Source organism: Vipera berus (assembly GCF_964194415.1).
Source record: "Vipera berus genome assembly, chromosome: 13".
Taxonomy (NCBI): domain Eukaryota; kingdom Metazoa; phylum Chordata; class Lepidosauria; order Squamata; family Viperidae; genus Vipera; species Vipera berus.
This window is the reverse complement of record NC_138216.1, coordinates 3140380-3156624: the sequence shown is the minus strand read 5'-3', so window position 1 is coordinate 3156624 and position 16245 is coordinate 3140380. Positions and strand designations below refer to the sequence as shown.

The following is a 16245-nucleotide window of genomic DNA, read 5'->3' as shown; positions in this document are numbered from 1 at the left end:
CTTGGTTTATTGCCCAAACGTCAATAGGCTGGGTTCGTGTAACAGGCAAAAACTTTTTTTTCCCAGGAAGGAGAAAGGAGATTTAGAATTTCATCCTCTTCTTCATCACCCTCTTCTTCCTCATTCCTCATCATCTGGCACTTTCAGGAATGTTCTTCCTGCTTTTTAAAAAATGTTCTTTCTACCCTGTTTCTGTAGCCTAAGGACAAGGACTGGCTTTATTTTTTTATTTCTTTTTCTTTGCATTTATCTCTGTGCCAGAGATTCTTAACTTCGGCAACTTTTAAGAGGCGTGGACTTCAACTCCCAGAATTCCCCAGCCAGCCAATGAGTTGATTGAAGAGCAGAGCCAAATGTTCAAAATCCATTTTTTTTAAAAAAAATAATCCTACAGACCCTGTTCTTTTATCATCTGAAGGATTCCATTTCCAGACCCAAATTTTCCAGAGTAACAGCTCCAATTTTACACATTGTTTTTGGTGGCTTTCTATTTCCTTTAGAAGGGAATATCAACATTCATGCTAAAGGCATTCCGTTTCCCCCCCCCCCTCTTAAAACTGAAACTATTTCACACACACACACACACACACCCCCTCACTTGCTTGGAATTTTGACTGCAAAAGTCGAGGAATCTCATTCTTACCATCCTCACTTTAAACACTTCCCCTCCTTAAAACATTCCTTCATTTGTTAGTTCCCCTATTACACACTCATAATTAGCTCTCAGGACCACCCACATTAAATCCTTTTGAAATTCCGGTTGTTCTGCTCTAAAATACCCCAATGCTTTCTGTTGGGATCCAGGTCTAGCAGACTATAACTGCCCACCCCACAAAACAAGTTACCTTCTGCTTAAAACAGGGGTGCGCAAGCTTGACAACTTTGAAACCTGTGGACTTCCAACTCCCAGAATTCCCCAGCCAGTCATGTTGGCTGGGGAATTCTGGGACTTGAAGTCTACAGGTCTTAAAGTTGCCAAGGTTGGACACTTCTTGTCTAGAAAAATAGATATTATCTCATCGTTCTGGGCTTCAAACAGGCTTTGGACTAGGGATGTGCAACGTTGACAACTTTTAAGGCTCATGGACTTCAACTCCCAGAATTCCCCAGCCAGCAATTCTGGGAGTTGAAATCCACAAGTCTTAAAATTGCCAAGGTTGGGCACTCCTTGTCTAGAAAATAAACCTGGTTGTAGTGTGAACTGCTTTCCAAACAATTTTATAAACACAGACCAAGCAAAAATATCCAAGATTGCTTCAAAAGGAAACTTTTGCACCACATGATCTAAATATCAACAAAGGATTCTTCGACATGTGCAGAATTTTTCTTGTGTTTTCTTGTCCTTTTCTAATCTCCCCAGAGGCGAAGGTGCTGGATTAAAAAAAAGCAGAAAAGAATAAAAAAACCCTTTCTCTCAGGCCCTAACTAACGCTGCTCCGGAAAAATCACTTCCGACAACTTTGCCAAGAAAACTCACACGGAGCAGGCCCGAAGGACTATTAACCACAGAACAAGCAACAGGCTTTGTGCCTTTTCACAACCAGGCTGGGAGGGCGAAAGAACAGAGGAGAAAATGGAAGCAATTCTACATTAGATCCGAGTTGAATCTTGACTGTAAAGCAGGCACAATTCATTTGCATTCTTGTGGCCCTAAAAAAGCATCTTACGCCATGTTACATGCAGCTATCAGGGACAACCCCCCCCCATTCTGGAAACACCAGGTTGCCTTCACACCTCTTACAAAGCTGAATTGTGGATTTGTTTACTTTTGGCTGGGTTGGTTGTTTGTTCATTAAGCTGTTTAGCTTCCTCCCCGGTGTCCAGTATCAACACCCAATCTTTTCAATTTGCAAGGCTGCCGCTTGAGATTGATGATCAAGAGAGACCTCTGTCCTTTCCTAAGGACCCCAAAGCAGGATTTCTGCCTGGGAGGGGGGGTTTGGTCTGGACACCCCCCCCCCCCGACTTTCCTCCCCTTTCTTTCTAAATAGACCTGAGATGGTGATCTCAGCAACTGACTTATCCAGCTAATTAATTAAGCAATGACTGGTAGGAGAAATGACCTTATAAAAAGGAAGTGTTCCCGGCTACGGGGGTGAAGAGTTGGGGGTGAAGTTTCTCCAGTCCTACAAAGCTCCCCCCGCCACTCCTCAAAAAGACTCCCCTCGAATTTCTTCCCCTAGTCTAAGCTGGTTTCCAGACCAGGAACACTACCATTTAAACGCCTTCCAGATGCAAGGCCTAGCCACTTCCTCTGCCTTTGATCCCCACCCTATCAAAGGCCCACCCCTCAAAGCCTTTTTAAAAGAGACCCCTGTTTTTGGGGGGGGTTCGCCCACCCCGCTGAACCAGCATGAAAGGCCAGCAGGTCTCTTCTGATAACCTGCCACGGATGGAGCCTGTTGGGTGAACCGATCCATCAGGCCATTCCACGATTCAAGTCGTTGCTCCCTTCCCCCCCCATTTAGGGGTGCATGCAGCTCCTCTGTGCCCTTAAGTAGGGTCCAGTGGATTGTGCGAACCCCATAGCACCCTCCTGACTCTGTCAGGAGTTGGATGAAGAACAAACGTCAGACGAAACTCAAACACTGGCCCCCTGCAAGGTAGGCCTGCCTTCCCCAGCCAGAGTCCCCCTGCTCAACCGTGGTCCCCTTCTTTAAGAGGGACACCCCCCTTTTCAGAGCTCCCCCCTCTCCCCGAAGCGGACTCCCATCCCCAGACCTTTCCTGGCTAGGGGGAGCCCCTTCCTTTCCAGCCTGGTTTGCAAACGCCCCTTCTCACGACTCCCGCACCCCCCCCCCGCCCGCCCACAAACATACAACACAAATATATACACAGACACACAATGCCTGCCAAGCGCGTTTGGGGACGCCGGTTATTCTTGCCCCTTTCCCAAGACCGAGACTCGCCCGTGCGCGCAACGAGCCCTGTCAACAAATCGTCCCGCACCGGTCCCGACACGTGTCGGCCCCCTCCCTCTCTCTCTCTCTCCCCCTCCCCTCGCCCCGCAGCGGGGCTTCCCTTCCCCTCCCCTCCCTCCCTCCCTTCGGAACCGCCCACCGGCGCGTCTCCTCCTCCTCCTCCTCTCTCCCCCCCTTCGTTCGCCCAGCTGCATCTCCAACCGGGCCCGCGGCGGGCGCCACCACCATCCCCATCCCCACCCCCAGACCCAGCCGCTCCTCTCCTCCACACACACACACACACACACACACACACAAACACACACACACACACACACAGACAAAAACACACCCACCCACCCGCCGGCCGGCCGGCACTTACTGCGGGGGCAGCTGGAGGGGCGTCCCGCCCCGCCGCTGGAAGGCGCCGTCGACGAAGACGCCGTTCTTGCCGAGGCAGCGGAGGAAGAAGTGGGGCGCGCGGAAGGCCAGCTCCAGGTGGCGGCGGGAGATGAAGCTGGAGTGGCCCATGTGCACGTCCACCGCGCCCTGCGAGGAGTTGCGCCCGATGCTCACCGCCGCCTGGCGCATCAGGAACTCGAAGTCGCGGCCCTGCAGCCGGGCCAGCGGAGCCCCGCCGCCGCCGGAGGAGGAGGAGGAGGAGGCCGCGGAGGGAGCGGCGGGCACCAGGGGCAGCAGCAGCGGCGGCGGGGGAGGCAGCGGCGGGGGCGCGGCGGGGCTGCAGGGCGCCGAGCGCAGCGCCACCAAGGCTGCTGCTCCGCCGCCGCCGCCGCCGCGCCCGTCCTCGCCGACTTCAGCCATCTTCCCCCGCCAGCCAGCCAGCGTGCGAGCCAGCCAGCCAGCCAGCCGACTCCCCCGCCGGCCTCCGGGGCGGAGCCGCCGCCCTGGGGGGAGCCGCCCCGCTGCCGCCGCCGCCGCCGCCGCTAATGCGCCCTGCTTTGGCTTGGCGAGGCTGGGTGCCGGCGTTGCGCACGGGCTGGCTCGGCGGGGGCGGGCGGGGGTCGAGGGCCGGGGCGGGGCCCGGACGGCCCGCCACGCGTGTCCGCGGACCCCCACCCGCGAGTGGGGAGCCCGCCCAGAGAAGAGGGCTGGCCAAGGGGAGCGCGCTTTGGAGAGGTGGTGGTGCTGGTGGTGGTCCCCTATGGCAGCGTTTCCCAACCTTAGGAACTTGAAGATGCGTGGACTTCAACTCCCAGAATTCCCCAGCCAGCTATGCTGGCTGGGGAATTCTGGGAGTTGAAGTCCACGCATCTTCAAGTTCCTAAGGTTGGGAAACGCTGGTGGTGGTCCCCTAGGGCAGCGTTTCCCAACCTTAGGAACTTGAAGATGCGTGGACTTCAACTCCCAGAATTAGCTGGCTGGGGAATTCTGGGAGTTGAAGTCCACGCATCTTCAAGTTCCTAAGGTTGGGAAACGCTGGTGGTGGTCCCCTATGGCAGCGTTTCCCAACCTTAGGAACTTGAAGATGCGTGGACTTCAACTCCCAGAATTAGCTGGCTGGGGAATTCTGGGAGTTGAAGTCCACGCATCTTCAAGTTCCTAAGGTTGGGAAACGCTGCCCTATGGGTGCGGAGTGTGGAAGGAGGGCTGTGTGTGTGTGTGGAGGGGGGAGGAGGGGGGGTTAAGGTGTGTTTGTGTGCCGAGTGTGAGTTGATCCCGGAGGAGGGTGCAGCGGGTGGGGGGGGAGGGGGAAAGAGGGAGGCGACCGCGTGGCCGGGCAAAACAAACACGATCGGGCTGGACTGAGCCGGCCCCGCTCGGATTCCGCGGCTCCGGAGTGGGGGGGGGGGAGGGAGCGGGGTCCTTTTCCACCGAGGGCACGGGTGGGGTGAGCTGTGGGGCTTTCTGGAGGGGGGGGAGGGGGTGGGACGTGTTGCAAGGGTCGGGGGGCGTTGCAAGAGTTGGCTGGGCTGTGGACGATGGGAGTTGCGGTCCGCGTGGCCTGGAAAGCGGCGCGCGGGGGGGGGGATACTGGCACCCGCGGAGGTCTCTTGAGGGTGGGTGGGGGGGGGGAGAAGAGAAAACAGGTCGGAGGGAACAGAAACTGAACCGGCGCAAAGGGAGGTTGGCACGGATGTAGCGATGGGTGGAGGCTCCCCACGTCAGCCCGGGGAGGGCCTTTCGCGGCAGCCGCTTGTACGCAGATTTGGGGAGGGAGGACAGGCCGTTATGCAACGGTCTGGCAAGGAGAAGGAAGCCTGCCCTTCGGAGTCCCGCTTGGGCTGCGTTCACACGACCCTTGCCCCTGTTGACTCGAATGCACGCCTTCGGGCTTGCAAAAAATCCACGGCTGCACCTTAGGCTGAGTTCGTGAAGCCCTTAAGCAAGAAACCAAAGACGGGTCGTGTGAATGCAACCCCTTAACACGGTAACCTTAGTTAAGCGTCCTTTTCCGTTGCAAAACGGCTTGTTTTTATCCGTCCAAGATGTGCCGGGCAAAGCATAGCCGGGCCAGGCAAGTCGTATCCGCCACCCAATGCGCGGCGGGCATCGAGCAGCGCGCAGGGATCAGCGCACCATTGCAAAAGAACGCGCAACGCGGCCGGGAGCGCAAGTGTCAGCTGGCCCTTGACAATTGGGGTGGGAGGGGGCCTCCTCCGGAGTGAGACACAGTCGTGCAAGCCACGTGGCGTCGGACAGACCTTGCGGTTGGTCCTGGTGGCGCCCCCCTTTTACACGCCCCTTTTAATGTCGAATAAACTTGGCTCTTTAAGAATTCTGGGAGTTGAAGTCCAGATATCTGAAAAGTGGCCAACTTTTGAAAAACACAGATTTAAGGGGGAAAGGGGTGATCTCTCTCTCCCCCCTCCTCCAGTGTCACAACTCACCTCTTGGTACCTTCACAATAAACTCGCTAGATGTAACAAGGTCCTCTTTTTCAACTGGATTTCAAGCTGCAAAAGAAGAACAATTTAAAGTTTAGGGGGCATTTTGACAAAAGAACACAACGCTCACCCAGCTGGGAAATGACAGCTTTAGGAGGGGCAGGATTGTCTGGATGTGTTGTCACACAGATGTTAACCAATCCGTTGGGTGGCTGGGGAATTCTGGTTCTTACCTATAAAGCCCTACATGGCTTGGGTCTGGGATATTTGATGGGTGGCTGGGGAATTCTGGTTCTTACCTATAAAGCCCTACATGGCTTGGGTCTGGGATATTTGATGGGTGGCTGGGGAATTCTGGTTCTTACCTATAAAGCCCTACATGGCTTGGGTCTGGGATATTTGCAGGACCGTCTGCTGCTAGGAACGACTGCCCATCACACAGGGAGGGCCTCCTCAGGGTGCCGTCGGCCAGACAATGTTGACTGGAGCTCCGGATGACCCCGGATCTCCGTTCAAAACATGGCTTTTTCAACAGGTCAACCTGGACTGATGGAGGTTTTCTTAATTTTGTTTTATTGTGTTTTTAATTGGACTATTTATGGGATAATTTGATTTAATACCTTTTAATGTTTGTATTTTGTGTTTTTATCGTTGTTAGCCGCCCTGAGTCCTTTGGGAGATAGGGCGGCATACAAATCCAATCAATCAATCAATCAATCAATCAATCAATCAATCAATCAATAAATTCTGGTCCTTGGAAGTCCACCCAATTTCAACAGCTACACAGCAAGGGGTCTTCAAACTTGGCCCTTTTATGACTTGTGGACTTCAACTCCCAGAATTCCTCAGTCTACAGAGATTCTCAATCATCCAGGTCGTGTTTGTTCCTAAGGTCTTTTTTTTTTCTTCTTTCAAAAAGCAACTGGGCCTGTTTTTTTTTTTCTTTGAAAACGTTTCGCTTCTCATCCAAGGAGCTTCTTCAGTTCAGTTCTTCTTGGATGAAAAGCAATTTTTTGTTTTCCGAAGAGAAAACCAAGCAAGTCCAGTGGCCTTTTGGAAAAAAAAAAGGACCTTTGGGACAGCCATGACTTGGATCTCCATAGACATCGAAGATGGGTTGAGAAACTCTGCTTTAAAGAGTGGTCTAACCTAGTTTGATCGTCTTTCTAAATCTGTCAGGTTATTAAAGAAGTGAGCTTATTTTTTTCATCCCAGATTGAGACATTTTAATGATGGTGGCTAACATTTCTGCCCCTAGCCATGTTTTCCCAAGATATAAAGTGTCTCTAATATACCAAATGCAATGTATGGCAGTGAAAGTTGGACCATAAAAAAGGCTGAGCGCCAAAGAATTGAGGCCTTTGAACTATGGTACTGGAGAAGACTCCTGCGAGTCCCTTGGACTGCAAGGCGATCAAACCGGTCAGTCCTAGAGGAGATCCACCCTGACTGCTCTTTAGAAGGCCAGATCCTGAAGCTAAAACTCAAATCCTTTGGCCACCTAATGAGAAGGAAGGACTCACTGGAGAAGAGCCTAATGCTGAGAAAGGTTGAGGGCAAGAGAAGAAAGGGACGACAGAGAAGGAGGTGGCTGGATGGAGTCACTGAAGCAGGAGGCGTGAGCTTAAAGGGACTCCAGAAGATGGTAGAGGACAGGAAGGCCTGGAGGAACGTTGTCCATAGGGTCGCGATGGGTCGGACACGACTTCGCAACTAACAACAACAAAAACAACAATCTACCAAACATTAGATAAACTTTAAAAACATTTTGGACTGACCTAGAGTGAAATACACACAAAAGGAAAAAAAAAAGGGGGGCAGGGGATTTTTACAAACTTTAAACCCTTTTTGTTTTTATAAAAACATTTTTTGTAAAAGTCTACACAAGAAGGTGGGTGTATTTTTACATGAAAGAAACAGAAAAACAAGCTCTCGGGAGAAAAATCCTGTTTTCTGTTTGTATGAACAAACTAGGTCTGGAATCCGAAAATAACACTTCCTTGAGTTTTGCAGCTTGGATTTTTGTAACCTTACACTCATCAAGAATATATTAGCACCTTTTTTTAAAAAAAAGCGTGTTTAGAATTTGGAAAGCTGTATAATCTATTTTTTGGTGCCAATTTTCTTTCCACGGTTACATTTGTCGCCTGCTTTATGCAAACATATTGGGCAGGAAGGTGTTATAATAAAATATTGTTCTAGCTATATTATAAATGGTTATAATTGAGTATTATAAAGGATGCAGAACATTTTTACAATAAGAGCCAAACAGGAAGGCGGGGAATGATAGGAAAAAAGGCAAAGAAACAGATTTTCCTTCTGTTCCACTCTAACTAGGTGAAATAAACTGCATTAAAATGTGTTAAAAGGAAGGTAATCATGAACAAAGCTTCTGATTTCTTCTAGCCCCAAAAGTTGGCAGCGTTTTTCTTTTCACAACAGCTGTGAAATAGTTATTAGCACCATAATGACAAGACAGCATACTACCAGCTTTGTGCCAGCTGCAAATATCATCTGTTGCCAACAGATTTATTTACTAAACTATTTTTTTTAAAAAAAAGTCTGTTGTGTTGAAAATGGAATTGACTCATCTTTCCTTGGACTCAAGTTTCAGCATTGCTATGGTGTCCCATTTCCATGTTTAAAATGCAACCTGGGAAGGAACCTGTTTCTTAGCAAGTCCAAAAATGAGACTTAAAAGTCGTTGGAAGGCGTGGAAGCTGAGTTGAAAAGATTGTGGCTGTTTTTCAAGGGTGGTGTCATTCAGGGATATGTTAGGGCTACTGCAATGTTTCTCAGCTAAAACAACTTTTAAGTGTGTGTGGGGGCTTCAACTCCCAGAATTCCTCACTGGCTGGGGAATTCTGGGTGTTGGCATTCATGCCCCTTAGAATTGATGAGGCTTGCGCTTCTTTGGATGCCCGCTAGATGGCAGCAAAAAACCAAACGTTTTTCTGTCGGTCTTTTCTGCCATCTAGTGGCCAACCAAACATTTTTCAGTCCCAGTATGGTAGCCTTAATACCATAGATTTTGGGGATGTGACCTGCGGAACCCCACCCAGTGGGATGAAATCAGAAAATTATTAAATTCCCAGAAAATAATCATAACAATGCAGAAGCCCCTTAATGAACATTGAGATGCAATTGATGTTCAACCTGTTTGCATGTCGTTCCGGCCTCCAGATTCCCTCTGGTGCCATGGAAGGCAGCTGGGTGGACCAATCCCTAATCAGAATCAAGTTCTGAGAGAAGTTGTCTGGGGAAAAAAAATCTAGCTGCAGAGCTAGTTTGCATAACTAAGCAGTTCGGCAGTTCGATTCTCGGTGGTTCAAGGTTGACTCAGCCTTCCATCCTTCCCAGGACAGTAAATGAGGACCCAGATTGTTGGGGGCAACAGGCTGACTCTGTAAACCGCTTAGAGAGGGCTGTAAAGCACTGTGAAGCGGTATATAAGTCTCAGTGCTATGGCTATTGCCCTCCTTCCTTCCTTCCTTCCTTCCTTCCTTCCTTCCTTCCTTCCTTCCTTCCTTCCTTCCTTCCTTCCTTCCTTCCTTCCTTCCTTCCTCTGGTTAGAATGCAGCATTGCAGGTTAACTCTGCCCACTGCCAAGAGTTTGATCCTGACAAGCTCAAGGTTGACTCAGCCTTCCATCCTTCCCAGTTTGGTGAAATGAGGACCCAGATTATCGGGGGACAATATGCTGACTCTGTAAACCGCTTAGAGAGGGCTATAAAGCGCTGTATATAAGTCTCAGTGCTATTGCCCTCCCTCCCTTCCTCCCTCCCTCCCAGTGGCCAGCGTGCAGTATTGCAGGCTGACTGCCCGCTGCCAAGAGTTCGATCCTGACTGGCTCAGGGTTGATTCAGCCTTCCATCCTTCCGAGGTCGGTAAAAGGAGGACCTGGATTGTTGGGGGACAGTATGCTGACTCTTAGAGAGGGCTGTGAAGCGGTGTGTAAGTCTCAGCGCTGTTGCTAAGTCGGCTGTGCAAGGTCTGTTGTGCTCTTCCTGACCCCTTTGGCTAGGGCTCCAGCGGTGGATGGATGGATGGACGGATGGTTCAAGCCTGCAGCCTTGCCCAGCTGTTTTGCTTCGGGATGCTCACCGTCCTCTGCTCTTACCCAGCGAGAAAATCTGAAAGGAGAGAATGAATGGCAGAAGCCAGCTGAGCACCTTGAAGTTCGGGTAGATTGATAGCTCGCCGCATCCGTCTCTTGGTTCTGCTGCCAAGAGAAGTCCTACGTTCCTCTGTTGGGAAGATACGAGTGTGTTTTCCTGCCGTTGTATTTTTTTTTTCCTTCCTGCCAATAACGAACAATTTCTCCAGCTGCTGCTGTAGAAAAGGAGATTCTACGCAAAATTCACGCTGGCTACTCAAGCCTAGCTGGAGCCTTGTGTTGAAAAACCGCAAGCCCCTTTCGCAGCTGTCCGGAACAATTTGTGCAAGGTCTCACAATTTGGAGGCCCGATATTTCCGTTGCTATTTGAGGCAGTCGTTAAAAGAGTCAGCTTTGCTCCATTGTACGACCTTTCTTGCCACGGTTGCTAAGCGAATCACTGCACTTCTTCAATTAGTAACACGGTGGTTAAGGGAACTCGTTTTCCCCTTTGACTTTGCTTTGCCAGAAGGACGCCAAAGGGGATCGTGTGACACACACACACACACACACACACACACACACACACACACACACAAATAAACACACACACAGACAGTACGGGACACCGCAACCATCAGAAGTGCATGCCAGTTGCTAAGCATCTGAATTTGGATCACGTGACCATGAGGATGCTGCAGTGGTCGTCAATGTGAAAAAAGGGTTGTAAGTCACCTTTACAGATTTTATTTTCCTGGGATCCAAGATCACTGCAGATGGGGACTGTAGCCAAGAAATTAAAAGACGCTTGCTCCTCGGGAGGAAAGCCATGGCAAATCTAGAAAGCACCCTAAAAAGCAGAGACATCACCCTGTCAACAAAAGTGCGTATAGTCAAGGCTATGATCTTCCCAGTTGCAATGTATGGCAGTGAAAGTTGGACCATAAGAAAGGCTGAGTGCCAAAGAATTGAGGCCTTTGACCTCTGGTGCTGGAGAAGACTCCTGCGAGTCCCTTGGACTGCAAGGCGATCAAACCGGTCAGTCCTGGAGAAGATCAACCCTGACTGCTCTTTAGAAGGCCAGATCCTGAAACTGAAACTCAAATGCTTTGGCCACCTAATGAGAAGGAAGGACTCACTGGAGAAGAGCCTAATGCTGGGAAAGGTTGAGGGCAATAGAAGAAGGGGACGACGGAGAATGAGGTGGATGGATGGAGTCACTGAAGCAGGAGGCCTGAGCTTAAAGGGACTCCAGAAGATGGTAGAGGACAGGAAGGCCTGGAGGAATGTTGTCCATGGGGTCGCGATGGGTCGGACACGACTTCGCAGCTAACAACAACAACAACAACAAAGTCACCTTTTCCCAGTGCCATTCTAACTTTGAACCCATGTTGAACAAAATGTTGCAAGTCAAGGATTACCTGCGTTTATCCTTGCTTCCCAAAAAACAAAGGACAGGGCACCACCTGGTGGCTTACCCAGTATAAAATGCAGCGGGCGAGCGATTTGCTCCTTCTCATGACTTCGGGGCAGGATCGGGGAGCCCAGATTTATGAATTAGTTATTTATTAAACATGTTTTATCGAACCACCCAGCTCACACGCAGGGACTCTGGCTGGCGTAGAGCACTTAAAAATAAAAATAAAAATCCCGCACAGTTAAAAATCCAGTTCTTTCTTTTCTATCTTTCACTTTAGACTTTCCTTCTTGAGCGGTGGGTTGGGCTAGAAGACCTCCAAGGACCCTTCCAATCCTATTTATTCTACATTCTATGTTGTTTGGAACTGGGTTTTTTTCTTTTTCTTTATGTAAAATCTTACAAACGACTTTGGAAGAGGAAACAAATGGGGTTTTTTTTGTGTGTGGGGGGCCTTCTCAGTATTTTCAGGGTGCCGGTATCTACCTGTGGCACAGTGGTGGGATTCAAATAGGTGAGCAACTGGTTCTCTGCGTGCATGCCGGTTCCGGAAGTCTGTTCTGGGCCCGGTCAACAACAAAAGTAGCTACCGGTTCTGCCGAAGTGGTGCGAACCGGCTGAATCCCACCACTGCTGCGGCAACAGATCCTCCACCTGGTGGTCCAGTGGCTTTGTGGCTACCTGTGGCGTGTGGGATCCCTGCAGGCACCTTTCCTGAGCCTGCAAAGCTGCATCCTGGCCGGCAGGGGGCGCTGTATGCCTTTGATAGACCTCAGCTGCAGATTTTCCTAAAAAGGCGGGTTTTTTTTGCTAGATTTGTTCATTGCAAACGTGAAAGGTTCAGCCCAAACTTTGCTCTGGAATGCAGGAGAGTCGGAATAAGATTCCGAGGGGCTTGCCCCTTGCTTTTCAGGCCGGGAGGGAGAGCAAAGACTCTCGTGAAAATCGGATTTCACCTCCTTCGTGCTCCTTGAGATTCTCAGCATCTTCCAAAGGGCTTGTCGGCTAAGGCAACCTGCGGGAGGGATGCACAGGTATCCCAGCTTCCTTTAGGAGGGATGAGATCCTTTTTCTGCAGGAATCGTCCTCCCTCTTTTGGGATTTCAGGCGAAGGCGCTTAGGGAGGCTTTGAGCTATAGAAATAGGAGGGGGATAAAGCAATGTCAGAATCTGGACCATATGCTTGTTAGGAAGGGACACTTTAGACCGGGGGTCAAGGGCACCCCCAGATCCAGACTGAGGAGTTGTGGGTTGTTAGGTCAAGGTGAACAGAACTCAAGGAAAATTGGACTTAGTTTGTTTATGCCTAGGTAGGGATTCTAGGCTGATGCCTCATTTAACTCCACCCTCCAGGATCTGCTGTGCTATCTCCAACATCTGGTCAGGCCAGTCTCTGCACTCTTTCTTCTCTTACAAGGAAAGGGGGGCTAGTTTGAGAACTAGACAAAATAAGGGAGCAGTCCGAAAGCTTCCTGGAAAGTTAATTCAGAGCTATTCCCTGCCGTTTCAAGACACCCTATTGATCATCACAGCATCGTGGGAGAAAGATGATTAGTTCCAAATTTCCGTAATGTTTCTCCAAGAATGCCATCTGCACCGTTTCCATCTGCTCCGAGGTTCCACTTTGGCACAAAAGAGATTTTGGTCTTTTTGGTTACTCAGCTTTATACGCCTCGAAATAACTGTATCCTGCTCCAGGAATTAACCGGTTAACAAGAATCTAAAGAAATAATACAGGTAATCCCAGACTTACGGCCACAACTGAGATTGCTGTTGCTAAGCGAGGCATTTTGTTAAAGGAGCTTTGCCCCATGTAAAGACCTTTCTGGACATGCTTTGTTAAGTGGATCACTGCACTTCTTAAGTTAGTCACACGGTCATTAAGGGAATCTGGCTTCCCCCATGGACTGTGCTTGTCAGAAGGTCGCAAAAGAGGATCACATGACCCCGGGACACTGCGACCGTCATAAATATGAGTCAGTTGCCAAGGGTCCGAATTTTGGTCACGTGGCCATGGGGATGCTGTGAACGCTCGTAAGTGGGAAAAATGGTCATAAGTCACTCTGTAACTTTGAACAGTCATTAAATGAACTGATATAATTCAATGATTCTCTGTAATTATTATTTTTTTTTTAAAAAAAACGAGCTAGATTGGGAGGCAGGGAGAGAAGCTTTTTCTGAACATGGGGCCAGATGTTGGAATTTGCTCTCCATTACAAAGAGAACAGCCTCTTTCATCATCTTTGCCAATAAACTCCAGTGATCTTTGGGGTCTGCTCAGTTGCCAATAAACTCCGGTGATCTTTCAGAGCTGCTCAATTGCCAATAAACTCCGCAGATCTTTTGGGGCTGCTCAGCTATGAACTACCTTGAACTTGCAAACACTTTTATCTGCCCCGGCTGATTGAAAGTGGAAAATAAACTCCTTTGGCTGATGAAATCCATCTGATACCTGAATAGCTATGGAAAAACCGGTTGGACGAGGGAGGGAATGGGATAATTTGTGCAAAGTAAATGAATCCGGATGAGAACCAAGAACCTGTTAGATTTCCAATATTTGAGGGGCTGTCACAGAGAAGAGGGATCCACTTACTCTCCAAAGCACCTGAGGGCAGGACAAAAAGTGATGGATGAAAACTATTCCAGGACACAACCAACCTAGAACTAAGGAGAAATTTCCTCACAGTGAGAACTATTAACCAGTGGAACGGCTTGCCTCCAGAAGTTGTGGGTGCTCCATCACTGGAGGCCTTTAAGAAGAGACTGGATGACCATTTATCTCAAATTGCATGGTGTCTCCTGCTTGAGCAGCGGACTGGACTAGAAGATCCCAAAGGTCCCTTCCAGCTCCATTCTGGCTGATTGATCTGGGCAGCCAACCCACAAAATAGGGCACCGTGTAGCTTTTACTCTCCAAAATGGTTAGAATCAATTATTGAACTCACTGCCCACCCTTATTTTACGAAGTGTGACTTGCCTATGGTTAATACAATACAATATTAACCCTCACAGCATGTCCACTATCCAATTTAGCTAAATACTAAACATTCTTGCATGTTTTTACTTAATTCCGTCCATGTACAGTCGTATGTCCCTTGTCAGAGACAGATCTGAAATCAAACACTGTTGGTTGTTGACTAACAACTAGCCACCAGAAATCAGACACAATCCCCTAATAAACATCATGGCACGTCGGCTTCTGAGTATGGACAACGGCTGTCTAAAAAACATTGCAGTCCATTGTTACATTGTGCGAGAATGAAAGCTTGAACGTCCCTTGATGAGATCATGGATTAAAACCGAGAGGGGACAGTGACCACTTCTGTTATTCCAGAGACATACAGGCAGTCCTTGGCTTACGGCTACAACTGAGGTCAACTTTTCTGTCGCTAAGTGAAACAGAACCACAACTCTTGTTAAGTGTTGTGGCTCTATTGTTGTGAAGTGAACGTTGCCCCATTATGCCACCTTCCTTGCAACAGGTGTCAAGAATCCCTGCAGCTGTTAAAGAGAAGGGTGAGGGGTGACATGATAGCAGTGTTCCAATATCTCAGGGGCTGCCCCAAAGAAGAGGGAGTCAAGCTATTCTCCAAAGCCCCTGAAGGCAGGAGAAGAAGCAACGGATGGAAACTCATCAAGGAGAGAAGCAACCTAGAACTAAGGAGAAACTTTCTGACAGTGAGAACAATTAACCAGTGGAACAACCTGCCTCCAGAAGCAGTGAATGCTCCAACACTGGAGGTTTTTAAGAAGAGACTGGACAGCCATTTGTCCGAAATGGTATAGGGTTTCCTGCCTGAGCAGGGGGTTGGACTAGATGACCTCCAAGGTCCCTTCCAACTTTATTATTATTATTATTATTATTATTATTATTATTATTATTATTATTATTATTAATAATAATAATAATAATAATAAGCTTGTAAGCCGCCCTGAGTCTTCGGAGAAGGGCGGGATATAAATGGAATTAAAATTAAATTAAAAATTATTATTATTATTATTATTATTATTATTATTATTATTATTATTATTATTATTATTATTATTATTATTATTATTAGTCACATGGTTGTTGAGTGAATCTGGTGTAATTTGCTTGTCAGAAGGTCACTAAAGGGGATCACACGGCCCCAGGACACTGCAACCGTCCTAAATACATGCCAGTTGCCCAGTGTCCCAGTTTTGATCATATGACCCTGGGAATGCTGCAAAGGTTGTTCGTTTGAAAAACAGTCGTAAGTCTCTTTTTTTTCAGTGCTGTTGTAACTTTGGTCACTAAATGAACTTTTGTAAGGCGAGGACTGCCTGTATTTTTTTTTTCTCTCTCTCTTGCCCTGTTCTTGCTCTGGTGTCAAAAGCTGATTTTGGCGTCATCTTATAGGAAATCAATCCTAGGAGTCTTACAGCTTCGATCTATCTGCTCAACTCCCCATGCCTTGATTGCAACAGATACAGGATCTTTCTGCTTAATTAAATTACATCAGACTTATTAGAGATTGGGGAGAAGCCCTGGAAGAAGAAAGCAGGGAAAAAAAATAATAATTCTCTTTTCGGCTCGTTATAAGGTTTTAATGATGTGGAGGACTTTGATTCAGCACTGTGGCAGATCGGTAAAAAAATATGATAGGGAAGGATATAGAATTCTTTAGAGATTCCGTGGCTTAAAAGCGAACAGGAGAATGAGGCCCAAAGAGTAGGATAATACATTGCCTTTATATACATTTGAATAAAATAAAATAAAAAAGTTTGCATATTTTACCCCTGCTTCAGAAAACACAGCTTATCTGGTTTTCTACAAAGGCGCCCCATCTGGGCAAGCTTGCTTTCAGGAGAATTAATTCCTTTCAGGGAGAATTGGGGGAAGAAAAAAAAAACACCGCCCCAGGAATACAGAAACCCAATTTAATTATTTCAGTTTGGGGTTTCATTTCATTCAAGGACGAGCGTCAGGCCCTTTTACCGCCCAGGACAGGTTCGGATTTAAAG

At 48.4% G+C, this 16245-nt stretch overlaps 1 protein-coding gene across 1 annotated transcript in view; it reads right to left on the bottom strand.

Annotated features, from left to right (window-relative positions):
• The window catches only part of FOXK1 (forkhead box K1), a 49507-nt gene extending 45697 nt beyond the window's left edge, over positions 1-3810 (bottom strand). Inside the window, exon 1 of the mRNA XM_081337828.1 lies at positions 3283-3810. Within this exon, the coding sequence (XP_081193954.1) occupies positions 3283-3722 (440 nt within the window). The 5' untranslated portion in view covers positions 3723-3810. The remainder of the gene's footprint in view (positions 1-3282) is intronic.
• Positions 3811-16245: the final 12435 nt, after the last annotated feature.